Below are 17300 nucleotides of genomic sequence, written 5' to 3' on the forward strand. Positions count from 1 at the left end.
CAGGAAACTTACGTGGACTTCCCCATAAATAAGTGGAAGTGCTTAGGACAAGAAATTGTGACCCTGCTACAAATAGCCCCAAAATCTTGCTGCATCTACTACTACTTATACTACTACTACAAAGAGACACACACCCATATTATGTCCATGTATATAAAACAAAGAGTAGCTTCTTATAATGACCGTTTCACTGTAAGGTACCTTTGTTGTTGCTGATGCTAAGTTTGGCACAGTTGTTTATTGTTTTGGCTAGCCTTCTTTTATGTTGGTTTGCATTTTATAGATACAAGTGAACTGGGCCAAAATTAATTTGAACATGAGATACAAAATCAACCAGAATGGGGAGTGTGCTTGGCATTCTTTTCATGCTTTTATCATTGACAATATTAAAAAAAATATATTAATAATCCTGAATTTAAATGAAATTGCCTGCTTGATTAAAAAAAGGGTTCTGGGACCAGAAACAGAACCATCCCATATTATCATTTTTTTTCATATTACTATAAAACTTGTAAGTTTTCTTTCCAAATAAAAGCATTAAGCTACAAGGTTGAAAAAAGGGACACAAACATCTTACATGTTCTTAAGAATATCAATTAGTTGGAAAGAGAAGGCTTTACAGAATCAGCTAGCTTTATTAGTGATACTTTGAACAATCTGTTTTCATGTTTGTTTTACTAGTGAGTTTTGGCAAGTCGGTTCTTGTGTTTATTCTACCTGTGTTTCAACAAAGAAACATTGTTCTGTAAATACTAATTAGTTTTCGAAGTCAATGTCAAGAAATAACTACAGAACAACAACTGCTTACAATAAAGCAAACCTTTTTATAACCGTAGTGCTGGTAAGGGTAACTTTCAGCACTTGTTAGCCGCTTAGGTTGACTTTATGTGATATGTTTAAAAGAATTTGTTTTCACTGATTTTCTATTAGATACATTATAGGGATTTAATTATTGCTATTGCTATTCCCTCAGTTCTCTGGTTCCATTTTGCAGTTTGAATAGAAGAGAACAGGTCAGTTGGAAGGGCCCTACAAAGACCCAGTCCACCCACCTGACCCCTTCAGGACTAACCAGAAGTTAGAGCATGGCAGTGAGGGCATTTTCACTCTGACAGGCATGGGGCGTTGAACACCTCTCTAGGAAGCCTGTTCCAGTGTTTAACCATCCTCTTAGTAAAGGAATTTTTCCTAATGCCCAGTTTGAACCTCCCCTGGCAAAGCTTTATGTAGTTTCCTTGCATCCTATCCTTGGTTACGTGGGGGCAGAGACGAGCACCTCCCTGTCCGTTTCTCCAGGAAGCTCCAGAGAGTTTGCTGCACTTTCAATTTCTTCTCGTCCCTGAACAGCTCACAGCACATGGTCAAGTTTGCAGCAAGAATGTGACCATGTCAGCTGCAAAGCTACAGGGAACAAGAAATCAGTTTGGACAGGTGAACCATGGCCACTGCAAGTCATAGTTCCATGTCTATATCCGGGCTGACAACTAGACAGATAGGGCTGAAACAAGTCTATAGAAGTCAGATGCTACTTTGGTAGCACTTTCCCCATGAACTTAATGTTTTCCCATTCAGAAAGCTTTACAAAACGGAATGGTTGACAGTAAGTAAGACTGTCAGCTCTCAAAGATATTCGAGCAAGGACATTGCCACTCCTTGTCTAATCCTGCCAGTCAGGATTAAATGAAATACTGAACAGTGTTTGCATAAAAAGACAGAAAACTTGTATTTGTGCGACTGTTTCAATTTTTTTCAAGTCAATTTCTGTTTCTCCACTATGATATCTGAGGAGCGTTAATTGGGCTTCTTGTATAGAAGATGAAATAAATAAGTTCATTTATACTTGCTTTAAAAGTTAGTGTTATTAAGTTAAATAATTTTACAAAGCTTTGGGATTAAAATTATTTGTCCAGTATTAAATTATTGCCCTGATACCTGCCTGTTGACTTAGAGTTGCATTACCGTTTTGTTCCATTCAGGATGATATTTGAAATTGCTTTTCAGGATGATATTTGAAATTGCTTTGGGGAGGAATCAGACTTTAGTAGTAACAGACTTGTACTACAAATACTGTGTATACAGAATGAATGCAGTGTCATCACACAACAAATGCAGTTCAAGTGGAATAAGTGTTGTATTCTTTGTAGCAATAAAATTTGTTGTAAGGTAATTATTGCCTTTAAATTTCTTCCATTTTTTTTTAAGTGTCACCATTTAAGTGGCAGTAAATATATAAGGAAGAAGTAAATGAAAATGTTACCATGTAATCTTTTTTCTTGATTATTTAGAAATACAAGACAATGCTCCACGGACTTCTTTAGATGAGAATTCCAAATAATCATTCCTTCACAGTGTTCTCAGTGTTCTGGGGGTAATTAGGTTGTTTAAACCTCATTTGTGGTAGTGTTTTTTTTTCTTCTTTGGTATTGTTTTAGCACCAGTGGCTTCAGGGATTAGAATAGTTTCTACAGAGCCAGACATCAGTGCCTCATGTTGTAAGGACAGCATGCGTGATGCTAACCTCAGATGATGTCTGTAATGTAAGATACCTATTGGATTTAGTGACCCTAAAGTCATTTTACAGTCGGTAGGGAAGAACAGGCAGGTTTTAAGGCGTCAGGTATCCGAGGGGTGACATATTCCCTTAGCAGTCCTTGTTTGCCTTTGTCTCTAAAAAGAACCTGATGTCACTGACTCAGATAGAGACATTTATGCTGTAGATGCTGTGAAAAGTTGGGTAAAATGAATCATGCATGAAATGCCATGTAGTGAAGTACCAAGCTTGGCTATAGAGGCGTTTTTTACCCTTCACCTAGAATACCTCCCCGAGGAACCAGCTTGCCCATGAAATGTACTGGGCGACTTTAGTTAGCAGCAGCAGGAATGTACTGGTGTGCTCCAGTGATCACCCCTTGCTTAGCTCATAATTTGAAGAAGGTACTTTTAAGTGAACTGGTGCTAAAGCAGCAAAAACTTATGATTCTTGCACTTGCAAGTGGTTTGTTTTGAATAATTTATTGAATATTGTATCAACTTTTTTTGCTGTAGGGCGTGAAGAAAAGTTTGTTTACTTATTTTATTTTTACCCTTGGATATGTTTAATGATCATAGATGACTTTGAAAATGTTCTTTGCTTATGGAATAAAAGTGGGTAATTTCAAGAGTGGGCCAAAAGCCTTGGCTTAGTAAAACTTTAGCTGAATTAATATCTTACGTATCTTTTGAAATTCCTTGATAATATATGATAGTATAATGGCTTAAAGCATATACACGTTTATACTGCAGTTTTGTGATGGAGATAAATCAATTTTACATCAGGATAATAAATGCATATAAGTAATTCTAATAAATACATGTAAGTAACTCAGGGTTATAGGTTATAATACAGGGTTAAGTTTAAAATATATATTACAGTGATGTATGTAACCATACATGACTATCCACGTGTTTTAACACACAAAAAAAGCCAACAATAACAACAAAAAGGGCAATAAGAAACGAAGAAGATAAATGCATTATGCAAAAATGTATATATATATATATTTTTTAAAGCATCTTAATCGTCGTTAAGGGCCTATCTTCCCTTAATCCAGTTCTGACCCAAATATATCTGTTTAGTATGAAATAACTAGCACATACCATTGTGTCAGTTCTAATGAATTTTATCCTTGTGTAGGTTGTTGCTGTTGTCAGGATTTGTAAAGAAAGAAACAAAACATTCACTATGAGCAGATATTTTAAAGCAGTGTCTTACAAATCCATTTCATTTCTGTTGTTGACTAGTTATTTATATTATTTGAGAATGCTTGTATTTTGCAGGTCTAGATTACCAATTACTGACTAGCTATTTAGAGCATTTCTATTCCATAAATATTAATAATGATTATGCTTACTGTTATGTGTGTTATTTTTTTTTTTTTGATCTGAAGAACTGCTAATCAATTTAACACGTGTACTCTTCTTAAGGCCACATGAAGTGTCCAGCTGGCACAGTGTTCTGTTTCCGTGATTGACGCAACAATTTTCTTTTACAGAGTTTAGCAAAACACAATAGGAGCAATATTGGAACGGAAGGTGGCCCTCCCCCTTTTGTGCCTTTTGGGCAGGTATAGTATATTTCTTTGTCATTCAGCTGTAACCTACAAATTATAGCCATGATAGTTCATAAAACAATTCATAAAAAATCTGGTATCTAGGAAGAGGTAGTTCCGTTTGAATATAGGCTATCAATGCACATTTACATCTTGATGATCCGGATACTAAAAAATGACTTTGTTTAAAGAGGAGGCGGTGGGTGGGAGGGCATAGGTTTTGATCTTGTCATTTCATTGTGCCAATTTATATTTAATATTTTTCTCTCGATTGCAAACTTAAAATTTTGTTGTATGGGACCTCTGATTTTTCCTGCAATGTCTTGAAGGCACCAGCCTATACTCTTAAATGACAAAGGTATTTACGAGAATCATATTAGTTACATCATGAAATAAGCTGGAAGTGTACAAGTGATTCTTTTTGGCATCTCTGGTGGACCAGAGTTGTTTGCAGCAAAGGCTATAGCTGTAGCTAGTACTCAGTGTATATGTATGTGATTGTATTATTTAAAGCTGTGCTACCAATACGTTGTTGTTTTTCTTTTTCTGCAAATTAAAGTAGACAGAAGAGTTAATTAAATCTTTATTTTGTGTTACCAGAAATGTGTGTCTCATGTGCAAGTCGACAGTAGAGAGCTTGATCGCAGAAAGACTCTGCAAATGACAAATACTGTAAAACCTGCTGCTGACAACGATGAATTTGAAAAGCAGAGAACAGCTGCCATTGCAGAAGTAGCAAAGAGCAAGGAGGTTAGAATGCATGTGTTGCAGCATTTTACTTCCTGTAGTTGATCTTTCTTGTTAGTTTAACTCTCTTAACTGACAAATACTTTCTGATGTTTGCCTTCTTAAAATTCTGTTTATGTATTTTCTTGAAAATATGACTCAAAAACAGAGAGTCCTTCTGGATTGTTGAGTATATTTTTATTTGAATAAAGATAATAAATGCGTCCTAATGTTTTATCGTAGCTATAATTTTGATTTGATAGCCCTATTAAAATAGGTGATTTTTGCTATTCAGCTAACAAGATCAAAGTAGGCAATAGAGGTTACTAATACTCATTTGCTTTTTTCATTTCTGAAAACCCCATGATTCTTTCTATTCAGCCTGGTAAAACAGCGAGGAAGTTTTGTTCTAATGTGTCAGTTTTTTATGCCCCCTGTTGGTTTTCCATTTTAGGAAATGGAAATTATGATTTGTTTGGTAACTCATAAAAACTAGAATTATATGCATGTTTTACAGCCTCATTTGGTCAAAAGAGGAAAAAAGTTGAAGTCCTACTTAATAAATTCATCATTTTTTTGTGTGTCTAAGTGCTTTATTTGTTGATGCAAAGCATAAGCATAAAAAATACAGCAGCTTCAAATTTACTGCAGTTCTTGTACTAGCTAAATATTAAGGCATATTTTCATAAGTTCAGTTTACTGAATTGTTATTTTTTTGCTTATCTAAAGACCAAGACATTTGGAGGAGGTGGTGGTAGTAGCAGAAGTAATCTGAGTGTGAATGCTGGAGGGAATCGAAACAGGGAGCTGTTCCAGAAAGAGAAGATAACGAAACCTGAGGGAAAAAATGAAGGAGTCTACAGAGAACTGGTAAGGTGTAAGATTTAATAGTAACTTTAAACATGCATACCATTAAAAAACAAAGTTAACAAAAAAATGAAAGACCCTTTTTAAAAGGGCTTTCATTTGAATTTATTTTGAAGTTTGTTTAGAACAAGAAGTTTAGAAGTGTGCTTTTGTACCTTACTCAGACGGGTATGAGGTTCAATGTGATTTTTGTAAAGTGTTATTATCCTATTATCCAGTAAAATTAAAACCTCACAAAAGAAGAGCTGTACTATGTGTGGTATAGATCGTTGCAGTCTAGTTTTATTTTCTTGAAATAAGCTCAACAGTTTTGCATGTCAACATTTATCAATTTGTTTTAGGCAGGAAGACTTCCATCCGTTGATTTCAACATATTAAATGATATTTTAGTGTAGATTTTCTTCTGAATTAATTTAATATTTATTTTAAGAATTCATTCGACATTGAGAAAAGTACATGGTACTTGTGATATTTAAAATACCAAAGTAGAAATACTTTTCTAGTGACATGTCATGCTGACGTAGTCACAGATAATGTTATATTTTGAATAAAGTGGGTTACCATTGGAGAACCTGAACTCTTTCTCCTAATTTAAAATATCACATTCCAGTGTATTTCATAACTTTATGCTAAATGAGAAGAGTTCTTTCGATTCACTGCATTGAATTAATTGGGTATAAGATTGGCAGTCATGGAAGTTTATTTTGCTCACTTCAGCAATCTGAAAGTTTGATGGAAAAAGTCTTTGTTATAAAAAAAAAAAATCAGGACAGAGATTTGCGAGCACACAATAACAATGAATGATTGATTCTGGTTTGAGTGATGAAAGCAGACTGACTGAAAGAGGTTTCACGATAATAATTCAGTAAACTAGGATAAAGGCTTTTATCCTAGTTTCCCATCTGTGTGTTACCTTATGAGAAACCTGAGGCACTGTATCTTTATTTACAAAACAAGAACCAAAGAAGTAGTTCCTGCTTTCTCGTTGTAGATAATCAGTAAATTGTGCAGGTCAATCCCCCTTCTCTCTTAATAGTACTACAAATAGGGTATGTCCTATAATTTTCTTTGCCTTTTCATTTTTTTTATGAGAACCTACAAGATCTGTATGGTGTAAATGGAGTTGAAGGGAAAGTTTTTGACATCAATGGATAGTTCAGATATTACCTCCTTTCACAAAAACTCTTTGTATTTGAAAAGTTGTCTTTCCTTTGGGTTTCAAGTTGTAACCTATTCAAGAGGCTTTTTTTATCCACAGCTGATAGTGCAGGTACTGTATTTGCAAGTCCTCATTTTTTGCTGGTCTTTGATGAACATAGCTGTTGTGTACAGAATTTCTACTACTGAAAGGAGGAGGTACAGAGTAAACTAGAAGTTCTCTCCTTGCTCAAAGCAGCTACTTAACTGCAAGAGGGAGAAGAGTGAAGCAGGCTTGCTGATATCGAAGCACCAGTAATTATCTCTATTGGACCCTTGTTCTCATGCAGAGAAATTTTGGAGAATGACCCAGATGAGGAAGCATTATACTCTATTATTAAAAATAAGATGTTATTTAGGCAACTGAAAGTTGAATTCAAGTGGGATGATGATTCTGTGTTAGACATCGATACTATGTTTATTTTTTAATTACATTGATACTATTTATTTTTTAATTACTATTCATTCAGTTACTCAATCTGCAGACATTTGATCAAAGAATATTGTTAAATTTGGGAATTAAGAAATGAAATCAGTGAAGGATGAAGGGTACATAGCCAAGCATATAAGGATTTTACCCAAGCTCTGCAAAGTCATGTCTTGCTTGTTACAGTAATTTTTGGATAGTAAAATATGGTTTTGAAAGTTATTTGAGTTGTTACATCTCCTGTCTCACTGAAGTCTAGTTGTTATACTAGTATTGATTTGCTTTGAGAGATTCCTTTTACATTGATTGAAGAACGTAAAATTTGTACAGTGAAGAAAAAAGTACAAAAGAGGAATTTTCTGCTTGAAACCACCTAATACTAGAACCAAAAAGTCAGTGAACTAAACAGAAATCATTGAAAAAAAATCTCTAACAGCTGGTTGTTTAGAACTAGGAGAGCTTGTCTGTGAATATCATATGTAAATCTGAAAAGTTTACCAATGAAATGTGAAAAAGCGTTTCAGTTAATGTAAGATTAAAGTCAAATCTAATGTTTTTGTAAAGTCTCTGTTGTAATTTATGATAATTTATGTGTATATCTTTCCAGGTTGATGAAAAGGCTCTAAAACACATAACAGAGATGGGTTTCAGCAAAGAAGCAGCAAGACAGGCACTTATGGATAACAGTAACAATCTAGAGGCAGCATTAAATTTTCTTCTGAACAGTAGCAAACAGAAACCCCTTCAGGGACCACCACCTAGAGGTATAACTTGAAAAGAAATGCTTGAAAACAAAGTGTTCATGAGCAAAATAATTTGTTTACAGTGCATTACTAATGTAGTTACATAAGGTATATTTACATATTTGTTTTCCTGCAAGTTAGAATGCGTTGCAAACCTGAGAAATATATAATACTTAGAAAAGAATTATGTAGTATGTCCTTTTCAAAATTTTTGAATTTGAAATCACAGATTTTAATATCCTACATGGAAAATACCTGCATCTGTTTTGTCAGTGATAGTTTTTGGTTTTTAAGATGGGGAATACAGACATTTTATAATTTAAGTATAATAATAATTTAAAAAAATGTAGATACTTCTTATTTTCCTCCTCCTTCACCCCCCAAATAACTGGTTTTTACCCTTACAGGTAAAGGAAAGGGCCGAGGCCGAATAAGACCTGAAGACGAAGAAGAGCTAGGAAACGCCAGACCGTCTGCACCAAGCACATTGTTTGATTTCTTAGAATCCAAAATGGGTACTCTAACAGTAGAGGGTAAGTCATTGAAATTGATGCATCTGGAACTAATATTGGGCAGAGCTGGTGGCATTCTTTTTTCTAACTTGGTCATTTAGAAGGTGGCTCCTAGAAGTTCTGCTGCAGTCAGCAGTAAAAAACGGAGTGCTTTTCCTCTCCTTTGAAAAAAGGTCAAATGAATTTCAGTGTGGTAGTTTGTATTTCTCTCTTGACTGTCAAAAGCCAAGGTAAAAAAAAAAAGTAAATCTAAGCTGTTTATTTCAGGCTTAGGTGTTTAGAAGTTAGTAATTTTGAAATTAAGTGGGATAAATCCCACTTATCAAATCTAATTTGATGAAGGTATTTGCAACTTTAATGGGCTTTTCTTCATGTTCAAACTTAAAGGAAAAACTGGTAACACCAATCTTCCTTCCTGAGCTTATAAACAACACATTCTGTGTGGCACTCAGTTTAGAGTTTAGTAATAGCAATATGCTCAATTGTTTTTGTGTTCCCTTTGTCTGACAATCAAAACAAACCCCCACCTTTTTGCTATTAAAATATTAAGCAACCATTTTCTTGTTGTTTTCACGTTTAATAACTGTAGGGACTGAACAAAAGGAAGGAATTTTGAAAGAAGGAAGACAAATAATCTCTTAAAAAACCTGGGTTTTTACTTTAATTTCCTTTTCCTTCTTAAGAAGCCATACACGAATGTAGTCTATGAATCAGGATGCCTGTTTATGTCTAAATCATTCTATACTTCAGAAGCTTTAACAGACAGATGCATTAAAAGAAAAAAAGTTGATTTTTCATACCTCTTGAGGTCTCTAGAGGCTGCTGTAATATTAAAGTACAACTCACAGTAAGCTGAGTAATAAAAGGAGATAATTTGTTATTTTGTGTATGGCTTTGGAGATGTTTCAGTAGGCAGTGTGAAATGAAAATGTCTGCTTCCATTATTTAACATGAAGTTTTGTGATGGAGTTGTAATTTTTTTCTCCCTATCAAATAACACTTCCCTGAAGGCTGAAATAAATGTTGTATTATTTTGTATGAACTGTTGTTTTCTAATGAATGAGTGCACTTAGGGAGTCTCAACATTTATATATAATGATTTCAAATTGAGTTCTGATACAGTCTTTGTTGTCTGTTAATAATGCTTTGTTTACTTTCACTGGATTTTAAAAAAAATGTGAAAAATAGGCTTGTAGTAAAAGAAGATGAAAACTGAACAAAAGGTGGTAGTCATGAAAAAAATAGAAACAAAATACTTAATGATGGAAACACTTTTTAGTTCTGTTTTCCTACTTTAGTGATTCCTAATTATTTTGTTGAATACTGTCCTGGAAGATTTCTTTACAAATGTGCAATATTTGTTCCTGTTTTTCCCTACACCTGATGAATGGGCAAGATGTAATGTTTAAGAGATGTTTGATAATTTCAGAAATAGTTAATGAGACAAACGTGAGAAATGTTAGTAAAAAATGGCAGAATTTTATAAATGACAAGTATACAGTAAATTTCAATATAATAGCTCCAACTCGCCTAAGTCGTGTTTCCAATGCTAATGAAAAAAAAAATAGAGCTGTAATCTACCTGGGAACTTCTAAATGGCCATTGATAATATTAATGGACTTCCTATATTGTTTTTTCATCTACTTGTAGTTTAAAGCTCTTAGTTGCCTTTTTTTTCTGGAAGAAGCCAGGCTGTGTACAGCAAGCATTCTGTCAATAACTGAAAATGAAGTGCATGCAGTCAAAACCATCTCACTGATTAAAGGCTGTTAAAATTGTGAGAGAATAAATAGAGGCACTTAATGTCCTTAAAGGATGAGAGTATGATAAAATCAGGATGAACAGAATATACTAAATATTTAGGGAAATTCAGCCTTCAGGTCCGATCCAAATAGCTTACTCTTCACAGCTATTGAAACTTCTCTGTTTTCTGATTTCTGGTTTCTTACACCATAGATTTAGAAGTGCTTTGTTTAATCAAATTTCATGTATTGCCTGTTTAAAAGGGGCATGCTGCTGCTTTTCACCAGTATCTCCAGTAATTTTTGGCAAGGCGTGGCTTCTGTCTGAAAAGAAATGACACACTGTTTTGGAATTTGTAGAAGTTATGATGAAGGACAAGTAACTAATAATAAATACATAAAAAAATAATCTAATCTTATACAGAGCCAACTGGTGAATATTTAATTTGTATTGAGAGGAATTGCTGAATTCTGGGAGGAAAAAAGTGAATTTATTAAGCATTAATTTATCCAATTGACATTTGAAAATATATAGGTACATATAGGTAAATATGTAGGTGTGTGTGTATATAAAAGTATATATACAAGTGCAGTTATTGTAGATACGTATGATGTCTAAGGTAAAGTGGTCAACAGATTTTTTGAGTTTGGAGATGTTGGTGTTAAATTTTTGGTGTAAAGGTTAAAGCTGTTAGCTGTTAAATGTATCCAGAAAACTGCAAACAAAGAAAAGGAACATAAAAGCAAGTAAAATTAAAGAACAGTTAAATGTCAATGCTGAAACATACTTGGGTATGTAGACAGGCTTGTTGCTGCAGTTCCCAATATATATCTTAAGAGAGTTCTGCTGACGTACTTCTAGTATGAGACCATTGTTGATTTGCAAATGAAGACCTGAGTTCCATTATTTGGTAAATCAAACAATATGGATTCTCTTTCTCTTTGAGTAGAAATTTGACCTATGCTATTGATTTTAAAATATTAGCAATAATAATAATAAATCAGTTTTCTGTTCCTGCTCTTAATCTGGCACTAGTACTATAGTGGAAACATTAAAAGATTCAGAACACCTGAAGCAAGGAAGCTTTTCCTACAGCTTGGAAATTCTTCAAATGAAAAATATGTTTGCAACTCAAAAGCAAAGTTTAAATGAAACAGAAGTTTATATAATCTTTTTTAGAAATGAATGGTGCTCTTTGGTATGTTGATTTGGAGCCATCCGTAATCTGTGACCGAGACTGTATGGCTACAATTTATAAGTAAAAGACATTTTTTGTAATTTACCAGTAGAAATATTTTTTCTCTAAGGTATATACACTGATTAAAGTTAATGAGGCTGCATGTACACTGAAAGAGGCATTTAATTTGTATGTGAAATAGCTTTTCCATTTAGTGTGGATGCAAATTACTGAAATGTTGCTGTGTTCGAGATTTGCTGCAAAAAGCATGAACAGCCATAAAATCAGTAGGCACCTGCACCTCAAAGACCAGCAGAACATCACTACTTTGGTTAGTTGAATCAGAGAACTTTTTGTTAAATGTGTTATTTTTGTAGTTTATGTGTATTAAAATGTGTAAAATATTCATCTTTTGGTACAACAGTGAATTTATGGTTAGTTGTTAATTGTGTATTTGTATTTAAGAATAATTACAGACTTAGAAATGAAAACTTTAAGCTGCATAGGCTGACGAGATCACATTTTCAAAAGCACATGTGGGGAATTAGGCTTGAGATCTGTTTCTGACAACTCATTTTGTTTACCAAAGATGAATTAGATTTCTATGATGAATAGAAATAGAAACAGTGGTAGTAATTTTTCTTTCTCGTTACACAAATTGATTTTCCTTGGAAAAGTTTTGTGTTTATCTTATCCAAGAGATTAGAGAGAAGATATTTTTGAGAGAAGGCTTTTATGTATGGCTGAAGACATTTAAAGGAAAAATAATAGATATAATCCCTGTGGGTTGTAAGCCTTTCTTATTGTCAGTAATTTAATAGTAAGTAAGTAATAGTATTTTAGCAAGAACTATGAAAGGAGTGAATTGCTTCTTTTAAAATGATATTGCTGACTGATAGTTTTGCTTAGCAGGAGTTTTATGATTCTTAGGATTTGGCACATATGTAGGCAATGTTCTGTGGTGTATTAAAGCATAGTGGGTTTTGATTAGAAAAAATGCCTACAGTAGCATTTATACTTCGGTTTATAATCTCCATTTCTGTGTCTTAAGCATAGATAACACTCCACTTTTGTGTAATTTTTTTTCCTCTTAACTAAAAATAAAATGTTTTCATAAACATTGTAGGAAGAAAAATACAATTCTGGGGAAACTTAGACTCCAAGCTCACTTGCCAAAAATGTAACATATTTTGTAACATGGCATGCAGTTTTTTTAAACACTTGTAAAAATAATTTTATGAATTATAATTTTTAATGTGGCGTCATTCTCTGGAGGTCATGCTGTTTGGGGGGAAAAAAAAACACAAAACAAAACAAAACTTGATAACATTTCTGGATTTTAAACCACGTTATGATTATTTTGGGGAAAAAAAAAAGCCTTTTTTCCTTTCTGAAGAAATAATAATCAATTTTCTTCCTGTTACTGGGAAGTCATTGGGCTGTACATTGGTTGCTCAGTTTCATTTGGTCAGTTTTTATTTTCCTTACTGAGTGTGTGAATCCCATGGGAGTAATCCTCTGTTTTTATGACAGAGTTTAATTTATCTTGCAGACTGCCCTTCAGATGGATTTTTCAAGAAAAGCATCAGTTTGTGCTGAATTACAGGTGTTTTTTTTTTTTTTTTTTGTCTCAGAAGCCCTATTTTTCTTTGCCAAGTCTGAGGAAAACCTGTGCAGTTTGAATTCAAACATTTCTTAGAAAACCATTTATTGAACATATTACTTCTCTGCCATTTTTATGCCTCTGTTGTCATTGAAAATATTCTTATTTAAATTTTTAAATAGTGCCTTCCAAGCTGAGATGACACAAGTATTAATTGTGTGCAGTGTCCTGATATATATCTGGGGTGATTATACCACTCTGATTTCTTTCTTCATGCAGTGAGTGTCCAAGCATTTGCAGGAAACAGGGTGTGTATGTTACTAGCTGCTTTTTCATTTCATTTGATCCTGTAATTTAGCAGTAGAGACATGTATCTGTTGTTGTCCCTGCCCGTGGCAGGGGGGTTGGAATTAGATGATCTTTAAAGTCCCTTTCAGCCCAGGCCATTCTGGGATTCAATCTTCCCTTGCTATTAAAAAAGTAGTAGTAGTAGATGCCTTGGAGGAACTGCTAGAAACAACTAAATATGTAACATTACATATAACATTACCCAGTAATGGGTCCCTTCCTTGATTTTCTGCAGAGCAGCTGTACTAAGGAAGGCTCAGGCAAGCAGGTTTTGCTGTCTTTATGTAGAATCACAAAATGCAGCTTCCACTGAGTTTAAAAAAAAAAAAAAAAGTTAATTGTTCTGCAGTATTCCTGGTCCAATATGGTCTCTAAAAGCCCAGTTTGTTTTTCAGATGTTGATGGAGGTTCTTTGTTTAGGGACAGTGCTTTTGTACGTGGTTGTGCACTACTTACCCTTACGCTAAAGCGTGTGTTCAGGAGCATGTGATTACCTGGAATGGCCACTTTATCATCATCACTGGTGTTAGGCTTCTGTATCTTTCAGGCGGATTTAAGTTCCTTCTAACTGATTGAGTGTCTATACAGAAGCAAAAACAAAAGGCAGTTTTGCTGAACTGGGATAAATATTTTTAATTTGGTGTTGTACCATGTTTTCTTCAAAAATGGCTTATTTGATCTAGTGTCTAAAAAGAGAAATGGTTTCTTCTCAAGCACAGAGAGGATTGATTTGCTCTTCTCTGTATGTCTCTTTGCTTTTCTAATTCCCCCTGAAACCTCAGTACTTCCTGCTCATTGTTGAGAATTTCTAAAATCACTTCTGAATTATCAGTAACCAAGGTAGGTGCTTCTGTTTGTGAGCAGTTACTGCAAACCAGTTGCTTGATTTGTTATCATTGATTTGGCAGCTTTGCCTACTTGGATTTAGACCAAGCAGAAAAATACTTATAAATCAAAACAGTTTTGTATCTTGCTTGGTTATTTAACCCGCACAAATTAGTGAAAATAAGGTGTGTTGGATCTTTTACACTGTAATATCCTGTGTTTATGATGTCTTCACATTTTTTTTACAGAAATATTATTTTTAAGTTACTGTAGCTGTCAAAAGCTACAATTAAATGTCTGACTCTTGCATGATCTGCTAATTCATTAATCCTAAAACATAGTATTTAGTAAACATGCTTCATTTAAGTGAAGTGCAAGGAATTATTTAAAAAAAGCTTCTTCTACTGCAGACCTATTTATTATTTATTTTTAACTCAGTGATTGGTGCTACCTGTGAAAAACTTTGTGTTAAAGTTAACTAGCTTGAGTTTTGTGTGGACAGAGAAACCTGATGACTGTGAGAGATTAAAAAAAGTAGACAAAAAATGCTGGAAACTTCTTTGCTTGTACTTAAATTATTTCTGCTACTGAACACAAAGATTTTTCCATTAATCTTCTTCCTGTTTTTCTTTGGTTACAAGGAACAGTTCATCCATCTCTGCCAGCTCAAATAGGTAAACACAGGGATTTCAGGGGGAACAAAACAGTGCCAAGAGCTCTGACTGTAGAATTAAGGAAGACTGGACAAAGTGCTTCGGACCAGGCATATTTTCAATATTGTATCTCTCTGTGGTTCTTGAGGACAGAGAACAAGCTGGTGTTTCCACCTGCTAAAAGCCAGAAACTTCTGGCAGACACAGCTACACCTTTGAGTGATTTAAGAAAAGATTAACTTTGAAATGATTTTTTATCATTAGTTGGTATAGTTGGTGATAAACATAATTTTTTTGGTCATATCATTGACCCAGGCCAAAGCATTTGCAGTTTCAGATTGAAGAGGCAATTCTGCACAGTCTTCCCAAGGGAGGTGCTGTGCTCGGTGTGGATGTTTCATGCTCTTGCTGTTAAAATGAATCTCCTGTGCAGCAAAAATAATAATAAAAATAATGGGATAACAGAAAAAGCAAGCTAGAGGTGGCATGTCTATCTGTTCTTTTAATAAGGGCTCTTTAGGAGGTGGGAGCAAGTCCTAGGCTGTAGTCTCTGTTTCTTGCGACCATAGTTAGGCTTTGACTGAAATACAAATTTAAACATGCAGTTGGGATTTAAAGGTGGTGAAATAATTTTATTCCAAGGTTAATTGCTTGAGCAATTAAGATCAGCATTTAGAAAATCAATCTTTTTTCTAATCTGATTTTTCTATGCTTAGCTTCTAACTGTCATATAATAATACGCCTTTCTTGTTACAGAGAGCTTTCAGAATTTGTTTTCCTAATAGGCATTTATAAAATATAATTGACTTGTACGTTATCCATCAGTTGTGTTAGCTCTGTGTGGATTGAGCTTTCCTAGTTTCTCATTAAAGGCCTTATTCTTTCAGACTGCTTTTTCTCTTTTCCAAAAAAACCCATTTGTCAGTTCTCTTCTTCAGATATGCATTCCATAATTGCAGACAATGCATTTTAGTGGTTTGAGTGATGTGTAACATCACTATCCCATGGGCTATTGCTTTACACCAGATCTGAGCATCCCACTTAATTTAGCTGCAGTAACCCTCATGTTCTTGGCTACCAGTGTTGTCCGCAGGAGATGCATGACAAAGGAGGTGCTGACCTTCTAGGAGGGTTTATAACAGATTTTTGACACAGATTTTTTACTGTCTTGTATTATTCTTAACCATTTGCTCAGAGATGTCTCAAAGGAAATACGACTAGTGGAGAGTGAACATTTGTCACAAGCAACAAGACGTGCACTCAAACACTTGGGGATCCAGCCTCAGAGTTGTCCAAAGGCTAAAGGCGTTTATGTACTTTTGAATTAGAATTTCTGTCCTTTTCCTACTTCAGTGTTTTGCTTGAGATAAACCAGGATATATAGTACATAGTTTTTTGGTTTTTTTTTTTTGGTTTGTTTTTTAGTATGCTAACTTTTTTGTTGTTGTTGTTTTTTGTTTTTGGACAATTTTGGGCTGGCATATATTATCTAACTTCAACTATCTTTTTCATGCTTTATTCCACTGTGCTTTATATATTCACAAATAGTGTACTTTGGAAGCAATAATGTTGATCTTTATGTAATTTGACAAACAAAACTCTTGAGTAAACTGGAGTTTACATAAGGTGTCATAATTGACATGAGGTGTGTCATTAGGGTTAATACATTAATGAAGTATTAATAGATTAGGGTTATATGTTAATATGTTATTAATTCTCCTCTAATTTTTGGACCTTTTGGCTGATTCAAGGTAAAACTTGCTCTGGGAGTAAGTGTCTTAAAGATGTGCTTTCATAAAGGTATGCATAAAAACAGAATTCCCATTGGAGGAAGAAACCCAAATCATTGCCACCAGTGTGGGAAAGGTCACTGACTGAGTTTAACCACTTCATTAAACATGAGAAAATCCACAGGAGAGAGCTACAGGAAAGTGTACTTCTGAAAACCCATTGCACGCAGGGTGGTGGTGTTTAAATTGCATTGGCTGAGGTTTCCAGCTGCAGCAGGTCCTGCTGGTTGCTTGTAGGCGAGAGAATTGTGGTGGCTCTGTGCAGTCTTAATGTATAAATCATCACATGCAAATGCTAAAATGACTAAAATAACTGAGTGACAGTTTTAAGAAGACTGCTACCATTTCTCCTGGGTAAATTAAAACTACCCAAGAGAAGACAAAAGCTTTGTCATTAATTTTGAAATGGACTTCTTCCAGACCACTTTCCCCAACTTCAGGTTATAATGGTAATGACAGTGCTGAGGCATCTCCCTCTTTGACAGGATAGCAGACCAAAGCTTCGTGCTAAATGCCAAATTAATGTGTTTGTTACTGCTCTGTAGGAACTTTTCTGGGAACTTTGGCTTGTAGTTTGTTGGAGGTGGGGCAAGAATAGGCT

General features: G+C 34.4%; 1 protein-coding gene across 2 annotated transcripts in view; it reads left to right on the top strand.

The window, feature by feature from the left end:
• The window catches only part of TDRD3 (tudor domain containing 3), a 104269-nt gene that overhangs the window by 58106 nt on the left and 28863 nt on the right, over positions 1–17300 (top strand). For both annotated transcript variants that reach the window (XM_068675856.1, XM_068675863.1), the window contains exons 6-10: positions 4032–4103; positions 4689–4838; positions 5544–5684; positions 7913–8069; positions 8456–8581. In XM_068675856.1, the coding sequence (XP_068531957.1) occupies positions 4032–4103; positions 4689–4838; positions 5544–5684; positions 7913–8069; positions 8456–8581 (646 nt within the window). The remainder of the gene's footprint in view (positions 1–4031; positions 4104–4688; positions 4839–5543; positions 5685–7912; positions 8070–8455; positions 8582–17300) is intronic.

The sequence above is a fragment of the Anas acuta genome, chromosome 1 (genome assembly GCF_963932015.1).
Source record: "Anas acuta chromosome 1, bAnaAcu1.1, whole genome shotgun sequence".
NCBI lineage: Eukaryota > Metazoa > Chordata > Aves > Anseriformes > Anatidae > Anas > Anas acuta.